This window comes from Pelodiscus sinensis, chromosome 1 (genome assembly GCF_052426305.1).
Source record: "Pelodiscus sinensis isolate ZL-2025 chromosome 1, ASM5242630v1, whole genome shotgun sequence".
In the NCBI taxonomy this organism is placed as follows: domain Eukaryota; kingdom Metazoa; phylum Chordata; order Testudines; family Trionychidae; genus Pelodiscus; species Pelodiscus sinensis.
The window spans coordinates 302,882,753-302,902,285 of record NC_143052.1 but is presented as its reverse complement, the minus strand read 5'-3'; the positions used below and the strand labels follow the sequence as shown (position 1 = coordinate 302,902,285).

Genomic DNA, 19,533 nt, shown 5'->3' with positions numbered 1-19,533 from the left:
TAATTTGGGAGGAAGACCTACTCTTCTGCTACTTTGCAATTCAGAATTGCAAACTGCCAGTCTCTAGGGGCAAAATAAAAATAAGTGAACTATGCCACATGTAATACATTTATTAATAATCTGGAGGAGTCATGATGGAAATAATTCCAACCCACTATCAACAAGGGAATAATTAATGGTCAAAACAATGCTCCAGACAGCACTTGAGATGAAAAGGCTGCTATATTGGCTGTATCAATGACAGTTGTGACGTGATGGACCCAATAGGAAAGTCTTTCAGGTTTTCCTAAGGAGGTTTGAGATGACTGTCAAAGACCTCCCCTTCAAAGAGTATGAGTAGTTTGCTGAGAGAACCAACCAATGTATCAATTCACACACTTAGGACTCCAGAGCCACACTTTGGTCACTGAGTATCTTATATGCCTGGACAAAAAAGAAAATGTGATCAGTCTTCTCACAAACCATGATAAAACACTTGGAATTTGTAGGGACTGATCTTGACTCATTGCAAGCCAGAGCATTCCTTCCACAGCAGAGGTCTCACAGTTTGTGCTTTTAGAGACTGTGCAAACTAGCTCTGAAATGTCAGCCAGACATTGCCTCTAGCATCTGGGGCACATGGTAACTGGTGCATTTGTAATATTTCATGCCAAACTTCACACAAGTTGTTTGGAGATGTGGTTCACCTCACTTTACAAGCCAAAGAAAGTTTACACAAACTTTTCTAGATGCCTTCTAGGGTCAAGCACTCCCTGGAGTGGTGGAAAGACCCAGCAGGACCCAGCACAAAGGGTCCCGTTTGCACAGTTCCATTCACCCCCCCCCCCCCCCCAAAAAAAAGCCTGATACTTTTTCTCTTAGGGCATGTCTAAACTACATTCCTCTTTTGAAATTCACAAGGTCGTTGAGATGTGCAATCTAAGAATATGTCTAGACTACACTCCTTTTTTTAAAAAGAGGAATGTAAATGAGGCAAACAAAGTGCAAATGAAGCACGGATTTAAATATCCTGTGCTTCATTTGCATACTTGTGTCCAAGCACTTTTTTGAAAAAGGGTTTTTTGAAAATGAAAGCGCAATCCAGATGGAGTTCTTTCCTGGAGGGAAAAAACCCTTTTTTGATAGAACCCATATTCCTCATTTTTTCAGGAGTACGGGTTCTTTCAAAAAGGTTTTTTTCCCCCGAAAGAACCCTGTCTAAACTGCGCTTTCACTAAGCGCTCGGATGTGAATATGCAAATGAAGCATGGGATATTTAAATCTGCGCTTCATTTGCACTTTCGATTTGCCTCATTTACATTCCTCTTTCAAAAGAGGAATGTAGTCTAGACATAGCCTTAGATCAGTGGTCTCCAACCTTTTTACACCCAAGATCACTTTTTAAATGACAGACCAAGCAAAGATCTACTGCCCCGCCCCTTCCTTGAAGCCCCGCCCTCTTTTCCTCCTCTCCATCACTTGCTATCCCCAATCCTTATACTGCTACTTTAAAAAAAAATTTCCCACCATTCCTCGCAGCTACTCACCTGTGCTGTTGCTCGGTGAGTAGCTGCTCCTCAAATGACGAAATCTAATGTAAATGTACTGCACAGGCGAGCAGTTCAGAGAGGGCTCGAGCTACTCTTAGAGCCTCCAAGATCTACCGGTAGATCGCGATCTACTGGTTGGTGACCACGGCCTTAGATTGTACAACAACCTTGTGACTCTCAGCAACTCTGTATCAACCTCCTCAAATTCAGAGTGGGTAAGAACACTCGAGTGCGCTTTCTTCCATTGATCAGAAGTGCACACGGTTACAATAGGCAGTGTTGCATGCATATACTGCATAAATCATCCAGTGCAATGCCAGATCATCCTCTTTGTGTGGAAGCACAAAAGCTCAGGATCTGGTTCATTTCCTAGAATTTTGTAATATTATTAGTCTGTCTACTGGGAATGCAGAGCACAACAGCAGACTGTCTCAGTTGCAAGTTTGCATGACCGCAAGTGGAAAATGAATTCAGAAGTGTACCATAGCATATTCTGTCCTGGGGGACATAGATAGGCTTGTTTGCCACTTACCTGAACGAGAAATGTGCATGATACTGCTCCAGGACAGGCCTCGGACAGTACTCATTAGGGGATTCTTTCTTCCTTGGGATGAGGGTTTCTTGATGGCTAACCCCATTCTCTCTGCTGTTGAAAGTCCTGTTAAAAATAAAGAGAAAAAGCAAACAACATACTGATTGCTCCCACCTAGTTACGGCATAGGTTATACCTTTTCCTGTCACAGCTGACCATGTGTCCGCAGATACCTCTTCAGCCCACTTTTTACCTCCTGTTGCAGAATAAAGCATGAACTCTCCCTTCCAACATGCTAATACTTTGGCTGAAGGCCCTTTACCTGTCCAGGATAAGGCTTTCAAGAAATCTCCTAAGTCCTTCTTTCCCATTGCAGTTAGGTCTAAAGATGAAATAATATTGGCCCAAAGGCTCTCCAGATGGGTCTTGAAGTGTATCAAACACCACTATCAGATTCAGTTTAGTAACTCCATCCAGAATATGCATGCACTCCACAAGGTCACTTTCCTGCTTAGTTGCCTTCTACAAGAATGTCCTTATCTTGGAAATCTGCATATGAGCTACCTTGGGTGTATGTTCATATGCTTCCAGAACATTATGCAATTACTGGGGATTGTATGCTAGCTTTGGCTTGCTCTCTAGCACCAACCTCTCATCCAGGATATTGCTCAGGAGTCACTTATGGTGGAGCACCTTTTGGAATGCTACTTACTCATCTTTTGCAGTAACTTCTTTAACAGAGGTTCTTCAAGAAGTGTCGGTATGGGTGCTCCATGACCCACCCGCCTCCCCTCTGCTTCAGAGTTCTTGACAAGGACTCTGCAGTAGAGAAGGAACTGAGGGTGGTTTGGCTGTAGCACTAATTAGCTTCAAGGCAGAGCACAATGAGGGGGGAGAAACTGTGTGGGCAGAATGGACATTGCTACCAAAGATCTCCAATTTGAAGTGCAGACACACAACTGCATTTACAGTTGGGCACTCCTAGATACTCATTTTGAAGAATCGTTGTTATAGCACATGAGTAACTTCCTCATTTACCTTTTGTTAACTTACTTATTGAGTCATATTTGGAAATTTCCTTATGAGTTGTGGTCCTGTATTGACTTAATGTTTACTGCATCATTGTACTTGATTGAACCATTATTTTTCATAGAACATCATTCATAACCTCAAACTTTCCACTTATATGATACTTGTATCAATTCTAAAGTTCTTTGTGGTGATAAATGCATACAGGGTGTCCCCACTATATATCACCTCAATATACATCATTTCCAAACTAAAGTCATTGATGCTTGTAGGAACTGATGCATTTTAAGTCCTCCCATTCCCAGCTCTTAAGTTGCACAACCCACCCACCACCACCAATTTGTGCAAATAGAAGTCATGGGAAAAAGATCACCTACTTTAAGCTGTTTTTGCTGTAAGTCCAATTTTTTTGTAATGTATCTTGGACTTATAGTGAGGATGGCCTGTATTTCTATAGATAAGATGTTTGGTTGCATGAATACTCATAATCTGTGTTGCAGTAGTTCATCATTATTATTTCGGTGTAATAAGAGCCGTGACTAAATTAAGTGTTGCACATTATCATAAATGTATTCAAAAATGTGCTAGAGCAAATGCACATGGAAAGAGAATCTTCAATCCACCATAAATAACATTTCTAACTCTTCCCCCCCCCCCTCCCCTTCTCACTTACACACCTATACAGACCCACTTCTTCAGGTACAGTACAGGGACATTGGCCATGCAGCCTGCTCCGAAAGTCTAGCTTTTGTCCTATGTAGGAATAATCTGGGTTCCAGTAAGAGTGCAACATGAACAGCACCTTGTGACACTAGCACCTTCCATTTAAACCATAGAGCAGGTGGCTGAAGAAATTTGACGCATCTTAATAGTTGGAGTCTTTCTCACAGAGATGCAGTTTCCATGGGTGGTTGGCTTCAATGCTTTCTTTTTTTTAGGTTACAGGTAAATCTTAGCTACTGTACTCCTTTAGGCATACAGTGGTAGCAAATGTGCAACACACATTTTTTACTTATTCACCTTGGCAACAATATCTTTTAAATGTAAATATTTCTTTAGAAAAGCTTGAGTCTTAATTGAAATTTGCTAAGTGAAAACAATTGACGTTAAAGCTGCCTGCCACACTATTTTAATACTGTTTTTATTTTGCTCTAAAGCAAGCATTAAATATAAAAATACAGATTTGATTAAATATTTGCTTAAGTACCACAGGACACTGAATGCTGCAAATACTTTTTAAGAATACTGATGCTAGGGCAAGAATCAATTTAAAGAGATCCCTTTCCCTTCAAAAGTCACCCCTCATAAAACAGCATTTTGCAAATAAGAATACTGAAGACTATGCCATGTACATTAATCTAGAATGAAGGGCTACAGAAAAATCAATCTAAGGAAAACCAAGAGTTGGATGAAAGAAAAAAATACTGTTCATTGGCTGCCATTGCTTTATTGAGTCAGGCATAATGCTGCCTCTGTGCTCCAGCCTGACACCCAATATTGCCAAAAGGTCTGTTTTGTTCAGATGAATCCTTTAGCTCTATGTGACTTGGAAGAAGTTTAGAGGGTTAGACAACTTTCATTTACATGCTGTGCATACAGAAGAGGATTTATTTCTGACATATACATATACATATACAGGCAGTCCCCGGGTTACGTACAAGATAGGGACTGTAGGTTTGTTCTTAAGTTGAATCTGTATGTAAGTCGGAACTGGTGTCCAGATTCAGACACTGCTGAAACTGACCGCCAGTTCTGACTTACATACAGAATCAACTTAAGAACCCCAGGCATCCCCAAGTCAGCTGCTGCTGAAACTGATCAGCAGCTGATTCCAGGAAGCCCGGGGCAGAGCAACTCTTCCTGGGGCTTCCTGTAGTCAGCGCTGGTCAGTTTCAGCAGAAGCTGACTTGGGGACGCCTGGGGCAGAGCAGCTGGGGTGCTGCTGGGTTGCTCCAGTAGTGCCGCTCCTGGGTGCTACTGGACCAACCTAGCAGCACCCCATCTGCTCTGCCCCAGGCGTCCTGATTCAGCCGCTGCTGGTCAGTTTCAGCAGCGGCTGAATCAGGACCTGGGGCAGAGCAGCTGGGGTGCTGCCGGGTTGGTCCAGTAGTGCCCAGAGCGGGCGCTGCAGGACCAATCGTCAGCGCCCCAGCTGCTCTGCCCCAGAGTCCAAAACAAAAGCCTGGTCTGCTGGGGGGGGGGGGTAGGGAGCACACTAGCTGCCCCCCCCCCCCCCCCCAGCAGACCAGGGACACGGGGAGCAGATCCGCGGCTGAGGCTTCAATCTGGGTGGACCGTCCCCAGCAGACCACAGGCTCCCGGACTGAAGCTGCAGCCGCGGGGGGGTCCCGCGCCTCTGAGGCTTTGCTCTGGCAAAGCCTCAGAAGCGCGGGAACCCGCCCGGTGCCCCTGGTCTGCTGGAGACGGTCTCCAGCAGACCAGGGGCACAGGAGCAGCTTACCAACGGGGCTTTCTCGCCCCGACTTCCGGGGCGAGAGAGCCCCGTTTGTAAGTGCGGATCTGACATAAGTCGGATCCGTGTAAGTCGGGGACTGCCTGTATATATATATATATATATATATATATGTGTGTGTGTGTGTATATATATATATATATATAGAGTCTGTGAAGTGAGACACAGTGTCAGTTCACATTCAAGATTATAAGCCAGTGATTTTTTTCAAATGCTTTCAAAACATGTTTCTTTGGATTATGTGCAACAGGGAACTTCACAAAATTAAGTTGTGGGACTAGAGTACCCAGTCTTACCTATCCATTTGGTTGCTGCAGTTTCAAATATATGGCTTGTATCAGAATCCGTTTGTCTAAATGTTCAGACTTTTGTTCACAATGCCTTCTCTGCTGTTAATATCCCATGTTTGGCTGCTGATAGCCTCATCCCCTGATTCCTCCCCTCCACCCATTCATTTGGTTATTACAACCACATTGAGGGTACGTCTAGACTACATGCCTCTGGCGACAGAGGCATGTAGATTAGGCTACCCGACAGAGTAAAATGAAGCGGCGATTTAAATAACCGCCGCTTCATTTAAATTTACATGGCTGCCGCGTTGAGCCGACAAACAGCTGATCAGCTGTTTGTCGGCTCAGCGCGATAGTCTGGACGCTCCCCTGCCAACATCAAAGGGAGTTGTTGACAACCCAGGTATGCCTCCTGGGATGAGGCATACCTGGGTTGTCGACAACTCCCTTTGATGTCGGCAGGGGAGCGTCCAGACTATCGCACTGAGCCGACAAACAGCTGATCAGCTGTTTGTCGGCTCAACGCGGCAGCCATGTAAATTTAAATGAAGCGGCGGTTATTTAAATCGCCGCTTCATTTTACTCTGTCGGGTAGCCTAATCTACATGCCTCTGTCGCCAGAGGCATGTAGTCTAGACGTACCCATAGTTTAATTTTCAAAATAAAACAAAAAAAGCAGTCATGTAGCGCTTTAAAGACTAACAAGATGGTTTATTAGGTGATGAGCTTTCGTGGGGCAGGCCCACTTCTTCAGATCATAAGTGGATCTGCCCCACGAAAGCTCATCACCTAATAAACCATCTTGTTAGTCTTTAAAGTGATATGACTGCTTTTTTTTGTTTTACCAAGATCAGACTAACACGGCTACCTCTCTGTTACTTTTCAAAATAAGTTCATGTCATACCGTAAAATGGAGAGTTCTTAAATGTATCCTTTATCACGTTTAATACACAAGCTTGTCTGGCAAGTCTTAGAGTGAGTTTATAAAGAATAAACTACTTATTGCATGTGATAATTTTTTTTCTCTTAACATTTTTCCATTATATTTAGTTAGATGTCATGCACTAGAAAATTCCAGGATTATTCTTCATGCCCTTTTTTCTCGTAGTAGTCCAGTTCTATATGACTTCAAAAAAAGTATTAATTCCCTTAAAACTGTAAGGTACAAGACTAGGCCATTTGAGTGTGTTCAGAAACTCCAAGAATTATGTCATATTCTGTTTATTAATAAGTATAGTTACAATCCTTTACCTCCTAATCATCCAAACTTAAATATATTTATCATCACAAAAATTAATTTAAAAGAATCTGGTTGGCTGTTGCTCCATAAATAACTGGGAGAAAAGTTAGTTCAGTATTTGTCATCTTTCCGGTGTCAGTACAGGCAGTCCCCGACTTACGCGCATCCGACTTATGTCGGATCCACACTTACGAACGGGGCTTTTCTCGTCCCGGAGCTCACGGGCAGCGGGTTGCCACCCGTGTCCTCCGGGGCGAGAAAAGCTTCTCCTGGTCTCCCTGGTCTGCTGGGGGGGGCCAGCAAAGCCGCAGGACCCCCCCCAGCAGACCAGGGACACGCGAGCAAAGCCGCCCAGGCGGCGGGAGTCCCGCTGCCTGGGCGGCTTTGCTCGTTTGCCCCGGAGCAAAGCCGCCCAGGCAGCAGGACTCCTGCCACCTGGGCGGCTTTGCTCCTGTCCCCCTGGTCTGCTGGGGGGGTCCAGCAATGCCACTGGACCCCCCCACCAGACCAGGGCTGTCCCGCTGCGGGCGTGCTCTGCGGCTTTGCTCTCCGTCTCCCTGGTCTGCAGGGAGACGGGGAGCAAAGCCTTGGAGCACGCCCACAGCAGGACAGCCCAGGCGCGCTTGGGCTGTCCCGCTGCGGGCATGCTCCACGGCTTTGCTCCTGTCCCCCTGGTCTGCTGGGGAGGGGGGGGGGGTGCAGCTAGTGGCCTCCCCCCACAGACCAGGCTTTTCTGGCCTACCCCTGGGATAGAGCAGCTGGGGGCTGCCGGGTTGGTCCCGCAGCGCTGCTCCGGACCAACCCGGCAGCACCCCAGCTGCTCTGCCCCAGGCGTCCCCAAGTCAGCCACTGCTGGTCAGTTTCAGCAGGGGCTGAATCAGGACGCCTGGGGCAGAGCAGCTGGGGTGCTGCTGGGTTGCTCCAGTAGCGCAGCTCCTCAGCGCTACTGGAGCAACCCAGCAGCACCCCAGCTGCTCTGCCCCAGGCGTCCCCAAGTCAGCCGCTGCTGAAACTGACCAGCGGCTGACTACAGGAAGCCAGAGGTAGAGTTGCTCTGCCCCAGGCTTCTTCCTGGAATCAGCTGCTGATCAGTTTCAGAAGCAGCTGACTTGGGGACGCCTGGGTTTCTTAAGCTGAATCTGTATGTAAGTCAGAACTGGCATCCAGATTCAGCCGCGGTTGAAACTGATCAGTTTCAGCAGCGGCTGACGCCAGTTCCGACTTACATACAGATTCAACTTAAGAACAAACCTACAGTCTCTATCTTGTACGTAACCCGGGGACTGCCTGTACTTTTATCCCCTCTTTTATTAATGGATCCACTTTTTACTACAAGTTGCCGGGGGAAAGCTACGCTTCTTAAAGAAGTCAGTACTAGAGTCGAGGTCCAAACAAGAGATTCTGAGAGACATGAGGCTCTTTGAAATCAGTTTATTTTTTATAAAGAAATAATAAACTAAAAGACATGCTAATTTCCCCAAAATGAGAGAGACACTTTTGAAATTCCAAGAAGGCTAGCAATATACTGGTTATGTACAAAGAGATTCGGTCCAGACCAGTTTGCAGAGATAAGATGAGGAAATTGATTATCTTATGATCGATTTGTTAGTATCACCCAGTGTACCAAGAATCCGGAAATATTTGGAAAATAGCAAATGCCTGATTAGGGGAGCATAACAATCAATTCTTGGTACTCTCAAAGTATTGAGAGATAATTGGTTTGATTCACCAGATCTCTCTCTGGGCTCGTAGGAGAGGGAATGCTTTAGCCCTTACACTGATATTTCATTGGCTCTAATACACACAAGAGCATATTATGCTAGTATTTGCTAATACATAGGCATTATAATAAGGCAAACTGGAACCATTTCCTCATGTGAAACTCTTTGAGGAAATCATAAAGAGCATTCATTCCCTTGGGGAAAATGTGCAAAACCATATAGATAGAACTGAATAGGCTGTTGTTATGCTGTCCTAAATCTGGAAACTAATCCCTTTCATACAGCAAATACAAGGTTAGTAGAGGTACCATGCAAGTCTATATGTGTATAGAGATTCCATGAGACACATTAATTTACAAGGCTCTGAATTTACTTCAGTTATTTATATCAATATTTTTGAGTGCAGAAAGTTAAGGCCATGAAAGTTCTTCCCTAGTTATTTTTCAGCATGATGGAGAAAAAATGAGTGTTTCAAACTTGCGGGACTTAATTCCATGACACAGATACTTAAATAATCTTGCACTAATTTAACCCATCTACTTCTGTGTTTGTTTTTCAGTAAACCCGATATGTCTCGTCTGAGGCTTGCTGCTGCTAGTGCTGTTGTGAAGCTGGCACAAGAACCTTGTTACCATGAAATCATCACATTAGAACAATACCAGCTGTGTGCATTAGCCGTTAATGTAAGGAAATGGGGTGGAGGGATGAGAGAGCAGTGTGTATGTGCCTGTCTGAATCGGCTAATATGTATGCTAATAATCTATGGCTTCAGATCACTAATACGCATTTGAAGAGTCATTCTCAATATGCAGCTTCCAGTTCTAACTTGGCCTCAATTTTGAATTTTTCTCGAAAATTCAGGTTTTTTTAATTATCTTGAAATGATGGATACTATTAAGAACTAGAAGCAATAAAGGACTGTGATGTAGTAGTAAGAGCAGTGGACCAAGTGTTCAAAAGTTGGTATTCATTTCAACTAAAAGATTCTTTTGGTATCTATTTACCATCCTTCAGCTAGATAGTAAATTTATTTTAATACTAAAGTAGTAACATAAGAGAGAGTCATTGGGTTGTGGTGATTTTTAGAGATCTTTGCTTATGAGTCATGTAAATTTCACTTTGGGATATTGACTTGTGTTGAAGTCTGCATGAAAATCCCTCCTCTTATCCGTAAGGGTTCTGCATTGCAATTAAACAGCTGCTGCTGGCATGTGTCAACTGACTCGGACTCATTTGGCTTGATCTATGGGGCTGTTTAATTGTAGTATAGATGTTTGGTCTCAGGCTGGAATTTTTGATTTTTTTTCAACTCTATCTGTCCTGTTTTTAGTTTCCTAGTATTTATACAGTGCTGTATATGATCATGGTGCTTCATAGTTACAGTGTACAGCTCTTTGCCTCCTGGAGTTTACATTTTGAATTGGACATAATGTGGTAATATCTAACCAAAAAAGTCTTCCCAAATACCCTTGCTGAACAAGGCTTGTAGCACTAAAGCTCATGAACTAGACTTATTGTTTTATACACAACTCAGTTTTTGTTCCTTTTTTTTAAAAAGGACCTACCTAAAGTTTAATATATTAACTTATTTGTTTGCTTCTTTTGTTTGTTCTTATTCCTATTAACGTCACTGCTTCTTACTTTCTTAGTGGGTTAGTAGATTTTAAATATCACCCCTGTGCTGACAACTCTTAAACATGTAACTCAAATGCAGGCCCACTTGCAGTTCAGCTTGTCACTTTTCTTTCTCTCCTTTTGCCATTTCATCATGGGCACAGTGTCCTTAAGGCAAAGGCACTACCTTCCCACACAGGTGCCACGAAACCCCTGCTAGCTGTATGCTTCAGATGTTTTATCATGATTCATGCAGGTTTCGGGGCTGCAGGGAAGGCTGAGTTGCAGAGAGCTGCCTGCCACCAAACCTGCATGGACCACATACACATTCAAATTTCAAATGCAGGGCTTTCTGTTTGAAGGCTGTGTCAGCGGCTTCATTGCCTCTGCAGCTGAACACAGCCTGCTGGCTGGGTCCTAGCGCCAGTCTCTCCTCCCTTCTGTGTGCCAGCAGTGGAGCTGGGTAGGGACTTGGGGGAAATGAGGGAAGGGGAATGAGAAGCTGGAAGGAAGAGGCAATAGGGAGAGAAATACAGCAGATGAAGGAAATAGGGGAGCGGGATGGAGAAGAAAAGCAGATATGAGAATTGTATGGAGAGTCAGGCATGTAATGTCTCTTCAGCAGCAGCTCCTCAATTAAGCAGGTCTATCAAAGCCTCACCTGACAAGCCTTGCTCTCCAACATCTGGAGCTATCTGGTAAGGCCCCTCCCATTTCCCAGCACCTGAACTCCCCACAAAGCTCCACCTTCCCCCCAACCCTTCCACTGAGCTCAACCAGAGTCCCATTACCCTTACACCCAGAACCCCCCAATGAGCACCTCGGTGTCCAGATCTCCCACTGAGTTGCCCACGGCCAGATTGCCCCACACCTAAGCCTCTCCACACTTGGATCATGCTGGGCTGAGTCTGCCCAGCCACACCTCGTACGCCTGGCACAGAGGGACAAGGTCTGGGGCAGCCTCACTACTGAGTTGCTATACTGGAGGAGATTCACGTTTCAGAGTGATGTTCCCACCTCAGTGCAGCCAGTGGCCTGTGCTCCCTGCTGCTAGAAATGTGAAACAACCTTCCTGTCACAGTTCTAGTGTGTCCAGTTTTTTCACTGATTTAAAAAAGCAGAATAGGAACTTAATTATCCTGTTCATCAGTTTCTCCATCTGAAAAAGGGATAACAATACTTGCCTGACTCTCGGTAGTTTGTGTAAATTCATTGATTTGGGTTAGATGCTTTGAGTTCATCAAATGGAAAGTGCTTATAAGTGCAGTTTTGCAAAATGTTTCTGCTTCGTGCTCTAGGCACTCCTCCTAGATTACAGGAGTTTGTTTGGGACTTTGTGGGATGACGACTCCTCCCACTGTATGATGCTGAAGCAATTTGCCCGGAGATACAAGGGTCTCTCAGGTCCTTCCCCATCATTACTTTTCAAAGGGCTAGACTAAGATGCAGGTAGGCTAGCAAGCCATATGCTGTGTGTTCAGTAAGTGTATGTGCCGCAGGGAGAGCTGGATCTTTTGTGGCAACAGGCATCCTGTGCTGACTTTTGCTTAAGGCCAGGGCCAGCTAAGTGGGACTGGGCAGAGCGCTAAAGGGCCAGGACTGTTGGACCCACTCCACCTGGGCCAGAGCGTTCCCACTGGTAAGTAGCGATCTGGATGGCAGAAATTGGATTTTTTTTTACTTATTCAAATTCTTTGATGGGCAGGGCAGAGGAAGCGCTTGGTTGGGGAGGGGAGTGAGCTTGAGCAGTGGAGGGAAGAAAGGGGGGCAGAGAAAGGAGGTACGTGGGGAGGAGGAGGTAGTATTGATATGATAGATCTCAGCTCTTTTCAGTGGATGAGAGATTACCTTTGCCTGGTCAGAACAGAGCTGGGGTTTTGGTTCCTTCACCCCTGGGGATGTTGCGTCTGCCAGCCTGGTACATAAAGCTGGCCCCACTATGCTGCCTCAGTGGGACATGTTGCCTTTTTGGTTCCATGAGCTGAATGGGTACTATAGTTGTTAAAACCGCAGCCAAGCTTGTATTTTACTGACAGGATCCATGTCCCTTGGGGGAAAAACCAGATGAGGTTGAAGCCTGGCACCTTGTTTTATTATGTAAAGAAAGGACAGAGATATCTCAATTAGCTTTAATTGGTTCTTGTCATTATGTGTTCCCCAGGATCAAGGAGAGAGGTTTGGGGTGTTTGCAAGCTGCCTGCATGTCAGTTATCAGGGTATATAAAAAAACTGAGACATTTCTTATTCCCAAATTTAGTGCTTTTAATTACGTACCTTCTGCATGTCTGGCACATGGTACAAAACGTGCTCCATTTTGTTGAGGAAGAAATTGCAGTAAACTCCCCCCTTCTCTCCCCCCCCCCAAAAAAAAAATAATTTGCTTGGGTTCAGGCTGGAAGGGGAAAAAGCATGTAGTGAGCAAGGACACAGGATGTGCAGGGAAGGGGAGTAAAGAAGAGGGAGATAGTGGGAAGGGGGCAGGGTCTAGGCAGGTGACCATGCATTTCATCTTGGATGGCTCACCACTCAGTATAGCCAAAACCAAGTGCATAATGTTATTTTCTAGACCCGCGTTTCCCAATTTTATTTGGTCACAGAACCCATTTAAACTTGAAATAATTTTGCAAAACCCTGGATAACAGTCTAATATATGGAGCTGAAAAAGTAGACCACGAATAAGTAAGAATAATAATAATCATATGCTAATCATGATCATGAGATCAACATTTAGTTTAATTGCACATATTTAAAAACAAAAATCACAATATTATTTTTTTTAAATCATGAAATGTTATTGTAATGGAATTTTCTCTTGGAACCCTTATTTTCACTTTGCGGAACCTTGGGGTTGAGTGGAAAACCATTTGGGAAACACAGTCCTAGATGCTCGCCATTACCTCTGCCCTGTAATATAGGCTTAACAACCAGGAGGTTGTTTTTGATTCTCTGTTCTGCTCTTTTCTCTGTCTAGTATGTAACCAAAGTCCGTCACTTCCTTCCTCTAATCTACACATTAAGTTCACAAGTCAGTGTTGAAAACAAGATATTGGATTTGATGCACCAGGGTGGCTTTTCTTGCATTTTCTCTTCCTTCCAGTACCAGTAGCCAAAATTTATTTGTCCATCTTCTCCCTTGACTATAGCAAGTTCCACCTGTCTTCTCGATACTCAGTTTGTTCTTCCCCAATCTATCAAAAAAAAGAAAAAAAGAACCCTACCATCCTGGTTGGTTGTTTCCATTGCATATCACATCCAACCTCCTTTTCCTTGCTTTTAAAATCCTACATCATTCACCTCTATTTCCCAGTAGGTCTTCTGTGTTCTTTCCTTACCAGTTCCATTCTCTCATTGGTTCCAGCCTTGCTGTCACCTTTCTTTCTCATATTCCCACCTCTGCCTTCTGTGCATCTTCTCCTTTCCACAGAAGCATTCTGCAGACTTGTTAACCAAGTCACATTTCTTGCTACTTTCAGATCCATCCTAAAAACTCAATTCTACTTTGTATCCTACAAGTTGTGAGCTTAACATGGGAGTAGGATTTACAAGTTAATGGAGCCATCAAAATTCATAGCTACAATTTTACTTTTGTCACTCTTGTCCCCTCTATAACTTTTGCCTTCTCCTTATGTGTTTGTGACCATCTCGTGTAGTGTTCTGTAGAGTTTAAGTTGTAAGCTCTTTTGAGGCAGAACTGTGGTTTTCATTTTTAGTTTCCCGAGGCTCCTAATATACCTTTGAGGTTTTGAAACTTAACTGAACTCTTTACCTTGCCATTTTTCTCCACCTTCTTTGGCACTTCCTGCTTTCCTACCCCTCCCAGTACATATAACAGCAATTTCTTTTTGATCTATGTTTCCTGTGTGAATACTGTTGAGTGCACATGTGCGCCACATGCCAGAGACTAGAAGATTCTTGTTGGCAGTTTCTGTTGGTCTGTGCCTGCACCCCTCATTTTCCAGACTGAAAGTAGAAATGGTAGTTTACATCAACTGCCTCTTTAGTTCCTTTCTATAGCTCATAGCCTGAGATGGCATCTCTTCAGTCCCTGCAGTATTTGCTAGCTTCTTCTGTGTCAAACTATAAATATTTCTGAATAGTTTTTAGACCACTTTTATAGTTAAATAATCATAGTTGTAATTAAATCGAGTCTTAGGGTTCTATCCCTATTCTCCTGCTGGCTGGCTTTGTATGGGGTGACCCAGCATGCCCAAGATTCCAGTGTTTAAGAATTGCATTTCCCACCTCCTGGCCTTTCCAGTTAACAGTGATCACCTCAGATACTTCAGGGAAGCTCACAGCCCCTTGAGTGCAATATTAGTCAGTCCTTCCCAACTGAGCCTGTCAAGCCCTATGAGCATAGGCTTTGGAAATTCTTGATGAACTGTGCTATAAGGCCTCAACTTTGGTCTGCATATCCCTCTATACATTGGGCAGAAGCACAGAGCATCAACCTTACAAGCACTCTGAGACCAGTGGTAACAGAGATAATAAGGACTTCTCCATACAGTAGCATGAGCGAGAGGAAACAGATCACAACACATGAAATAAATCCTTCTCCAGGTCCTCATCCAAGAAGAGGTCATCATCTGCAAGCGTATCAAAAACTCACAAGGAACATGGTACCATTTTCCGGGTTCTTAGGAGCAGGAGCCTCTGAACAGTGTTCCCTCTGAGCTGTACAGCAGTGCAGCTTCACAGGTGATGAATCAGCCCTGCCCAGTCAGAGATTCAGGGCTCTGTATGGAGCTGACTGACTGGGCAGGGCTGATTCATCACCTGTGAGCTGTGCTGCCCTGCATCTTTGAGGGAACACTGCCTCTGAAACTTCACTAATTCTCGGAGCAGAACCATTCTTGGTACTGGCAAGAAAAAAAGTGAGTGCTTCCTATGCCACTAAGGAGGCAAGGCATCAGTAATGAAGACTGGAACAAAGCTCAAAACTGCCAGTCCTGTGGGAAGAAAGGAGTCTATTCCAACTCCTTCCATCTGGGGATATTTACACTATCCTAAAGGGCATTACTGCCCTTTGGACCTGGAATCCCCAGTTCTGTCAGAACTGAACATGACAAGGGAAATCCCCACATAGTTTATCTGCTGTGTGTAAGCAAGGGAGAATTGCTTACTGATCACCTTTGCTAGCAGGGTCATAACAATGATCCTGGTACTAAACGCATTGCAGATGGAGTCAGAAGCTACCTTTTTCTCTAGCATGTCGGGTGCTAGTGGGAGGGTACAGAACCCAGAATCAGTCTAGACAGAGGATCTAAGGATGCTCTGGGAGACCTCTTATCAGTGACAGCAGTATACACCAACTCCTGGGGAGCTGGCTGCTGCCCCGCACTGTGGATGCATATAGCCAATGAACTTTTCAGAGATTAGTTACAGGGTGTCCCCGCTATGTGTCCAATATATTAAAAAAAGTCTGGAAAGAACATAAAGCGGGGAATCTTTTTCCCCGTGTCTGACTTCCGTTTGTGTAAATTGTTCTCTCTTTTCTGTTGCACACTCAAAAAAAAGTGGTGAATGGGAAAACTTAAAACGAAACAGTTCTTGCAAGCATCAATGACACTAGAGTGAAACTAACATAAACCAGGGCAACTTGTAGCAGGGACACCCTGTACCCAATCACCAGCTTCTTAACATCTGCATTATTGAGGCTTGTGGGACCCATACACATTGTATCCCACATCTGCATAGTGCTATTATGAATCCAGACAACCCTCCCCTCACAAGAGAGGAGTCTGAATTTCCTCAAGAATTTTTGGAAAAAGAGGGAACTGGATTCAAGAAAACCAACACCACTGCTGGTGCTATCATCCCCAAAGTGGTTGTGCCAGTCTCACCTTCAACAGCTGGTGACTTAAAGGCAGTTTCAAAACTTACTAACAAGGATCACAAGAAAACTCCACATTAAGGATGTTAAGGACTATTCAATAAGCGAATACTTATCGGATAGTCAGGTCGACTAGTCACTCGCCCCTTCCCCCTTTGCTGACTCTGACAGATACAGGCGGTGGGGGGGGGGGGGGGAAGTACTTCAAAGGAACAGCACCGCACGGAGCCCAGTAAGGCTCTGTGGCACTGATCCCAGGCTCTGTGTGGCACTGCCCCTTTGAAATGCCGCTGCAGTAGTCCATCGACTACTCGACTAGTAAATTAACTGGTATTTAACACTTACTCCACATCACTGTGAAGAAAGTGTTTCACACTCCTTTTAAATTTCTGGATGTTCCCCAAAGTGCTGGTACCAGCCAGATGTCATTTCCCATTAAGAAGATGGTCTTAGAACTGGCCAACATAGTTTGCAACACACTGGCCCTGTGTATCTCTAATCTTTGTGGTGAATTAAATGCAGAGGTACTTTGTGCCAGCTGCAGCAGAGTTTTATTTACACACCCTTCTTTGAATTCATTATTAATTCAGGTTTCACTGAAAGAGGCAGACAATATCAGCTGAAATTGCTAGTAAAGTTAAATATTTAGATGTCCCACAAAGAAAGCTTGCTATGTGGAATGGGAAGTTGGTTGAAGTAAAAACCTATCAGGCACTAATATCAAAGTATCACCATAGTATACTAAGTTGGAGATTTCACTGATACACACCAACAGAAGATTAGGCTATATTTCAAAATGCCCATCACTGAGGGCAAATTGCCACCACCAAGATTAGAGATACATAGGGCCTCAGTCAATACAGTGACTACAGCCCCTCACTGGCTGACAATGTTTATAATAATTTTTTGGGCATTGTGGCCTCAGACTTCCAGATGTCCCGAAGAAGTCTAATCCATGATGGAAAATCTGCCCTTTTAGGGAAACAATTTGTTCAATGAAAGGACAAGTGAACTGAACAGTCCTTCACTCACTGGCTGTCTATACTCCAGAGCCATGGAGAAATACCATACCAGTTACAACCATATAAGCAGTCACTAACTTTTCAACCCTTTTTATCTTCAAAAGGGTTTCAAGCTATCCAGGAAGTGTTAGAGTACAGTAGAACAAGCATGTTCTACCTTCACCTTCCTTCCAGCCCCTACCTCCCAATAAAAAGCTCTTCTGACAGGACTTTTGACAGCTGCAGATCAATCCCTCTACCAGATCTAGCTGTTGAGGACTCTAGCACCAAATTTGGTAGCTATCTAGATAATTTTTGACATGCTTGGCATCTTTTAATGACCAACAAGTCGATCCTGGAGCTCTTTTGGGGCATGTCTACACTGCTACCCTAGTTCGAACTAGGGTGGCTAATGTAGGCATTCAAACTTGCAAATGAAGTCCGGGATTTAAATATCCTGGGCTTTATTTGCATGTTCCCAGGCGCCGCCATTTTTCCGCCTTGCAAGGAGGAATAATGGTAATTCAAATTAGGAGTTTTAATTCAAACTACCCAGTCTGTGCCGCATGTAGCCACGGGCAGGTAGTTCGAACTACGGGGCATTTAAAAATGGTGGCGCCCAGGAACATGCAAATGAAGCCCGGGATATTTAAATCCCGGCTTCATTTGCAAGTTCGAATGCCTACATTAGCCACCCTAGTTCGAACTAGGGTGGCAGTGTAGACATACACTTATACTGGTAGCATTTCTCTCCTTCCCTCTCCGAACTTCCTTCCTTGTTCCTCTTCAGGGACTGCTCTCACGAGAAGGTGCTCAGTCAAGAAGATGACTCCCTGCACCATTTGCGAGGAACAGAACTGGCCTCAAAACACTTCCTCATCCCTAGAAAGGAAGAGGATGGAAACCCATCTTAAATTTCATGTGGTTGAATGTTTTCATCCAGTGATTAAATTTCAGGATGGTCACCGTATTCTCAATAATTCCCTCACAGATCAAGGGCAATTGGTCTAGGAGCAATCAATCTTTGGATTTGGTATGCATCACCAGATAGTCCTCTCAGTACTGCATCTCACAGGGATACACAAGTTAGCAGACAATCTCAGCAGGCATGCGCCAACGACCACAAATGAGAAATAACACAATTTGATGGGTTTGAATGTACTTAGGCAATGGAGGTCTGCATCTTGGGCCTTGTTTGCCTCTTGAGAGCAAGAAATATCCAGCCTTTTATTCCAGGAAAGCTTATGCTTAACTCTTCAGGGCTGGAGTAGAGTTTCATTTCTGGTTCCATGGTCAGGACAACTATCATAAGCATTCCTACCTATTCTACTTTTACCTCTAAATTCTAAGAGAACAAGCAAGAGGGAGAATTGGTGATCTAGATTGTTCCCAGATGGTGTAGATAGTTATTTACCCAGCATTCTCCAGTTGTTAGCACATTCCTGCATCCTTATTCAGCTCTTCTTAGACCTGAGGATTCAGCACAAAGGCAAAATCAGTCATCCCAATCCTGCATTTCTCTATCTAATGGCCTGGGAGTTTTTTTGTATGGGTGACAAACCTAGAAAAGACATGGTCAGAAATGGTTCAGTCCCTCTATACAAGTCATAGTCAAAAGTGCACATGGCAAAATAAAAAATTTTTTGTATCTGGTGTCTACATAGTAGGGTTACATCAAAAGATTCAGATGTCCCTATCATCTTGGAATATCTCCTCTCCTTAAGGCCATTGACCTGTTAGCTCCATATGAATGCACTTAGATGCTCTGAGCACCCATCACTGTATAGTTAACAACCACGTAATCTTCACCCCACCCTATAACAGTACATTTTCTAAAGGGTGTATCATGATCCTGAAATCGTACTCTGTTTGGGACCATATCAGCATTAACAAAGACTCCTGTTTAACACTTACCCAAATGTTCCTTTGCTCTACTATCAATGCAGGTTGTCTTTCTGGTGGTGGTTACTTTGGCCATAAGAATAGGTGAGCTTGGAGGTCCTTAAGGCTGATCTGCTTTGCATAATCTTCCACAGGGCAGTCTTCTGAGATTATACCCAAATTTCACACTCAGGATGATTTCACAATTCCACTTTCTTCCCAAAGTCACAAGCCTCCAGTGAGGTGTGTGTTCACTCTGGATGTCCATTAAGCCTGGGTATTCTACCTGCAAAGGAATAAGTTCTTTAGGAAATCACCTAGATTGTTCATATCATTTGTGGAACTTATAAATGCTTCATTCCAAAGCCTGTCCAAGTGGGTTTTATATTG

General features: G+C 44.1%; 1 protein-coding gene across 4 annotated transcripts in view; it reads left to right on the top strand.

The window, feature by feature from the left end:
* The window catches only part of PDS5B (PDS5 cohesin associated factor B), a 259,503-nt gene that overhangs the window by 187,419 nt on the left and 52,551 nt on the right, over positions 1-19,533 (top strand). For all 4 annotated transcript variants that reach the window (XM_075919194.2, XM_006134210.5, XM_006134209.5 and 1 more), the window contains exon 24: positions 9,374-9,497. In XM_075919194.2, coding sequence (XP_075775309.1) covers positions 9,374-9,497 — 124 coding nt within the window. The remainder of the gene's footprint in view (positions 1-9,373; positions 9,498-19,533) is intronic.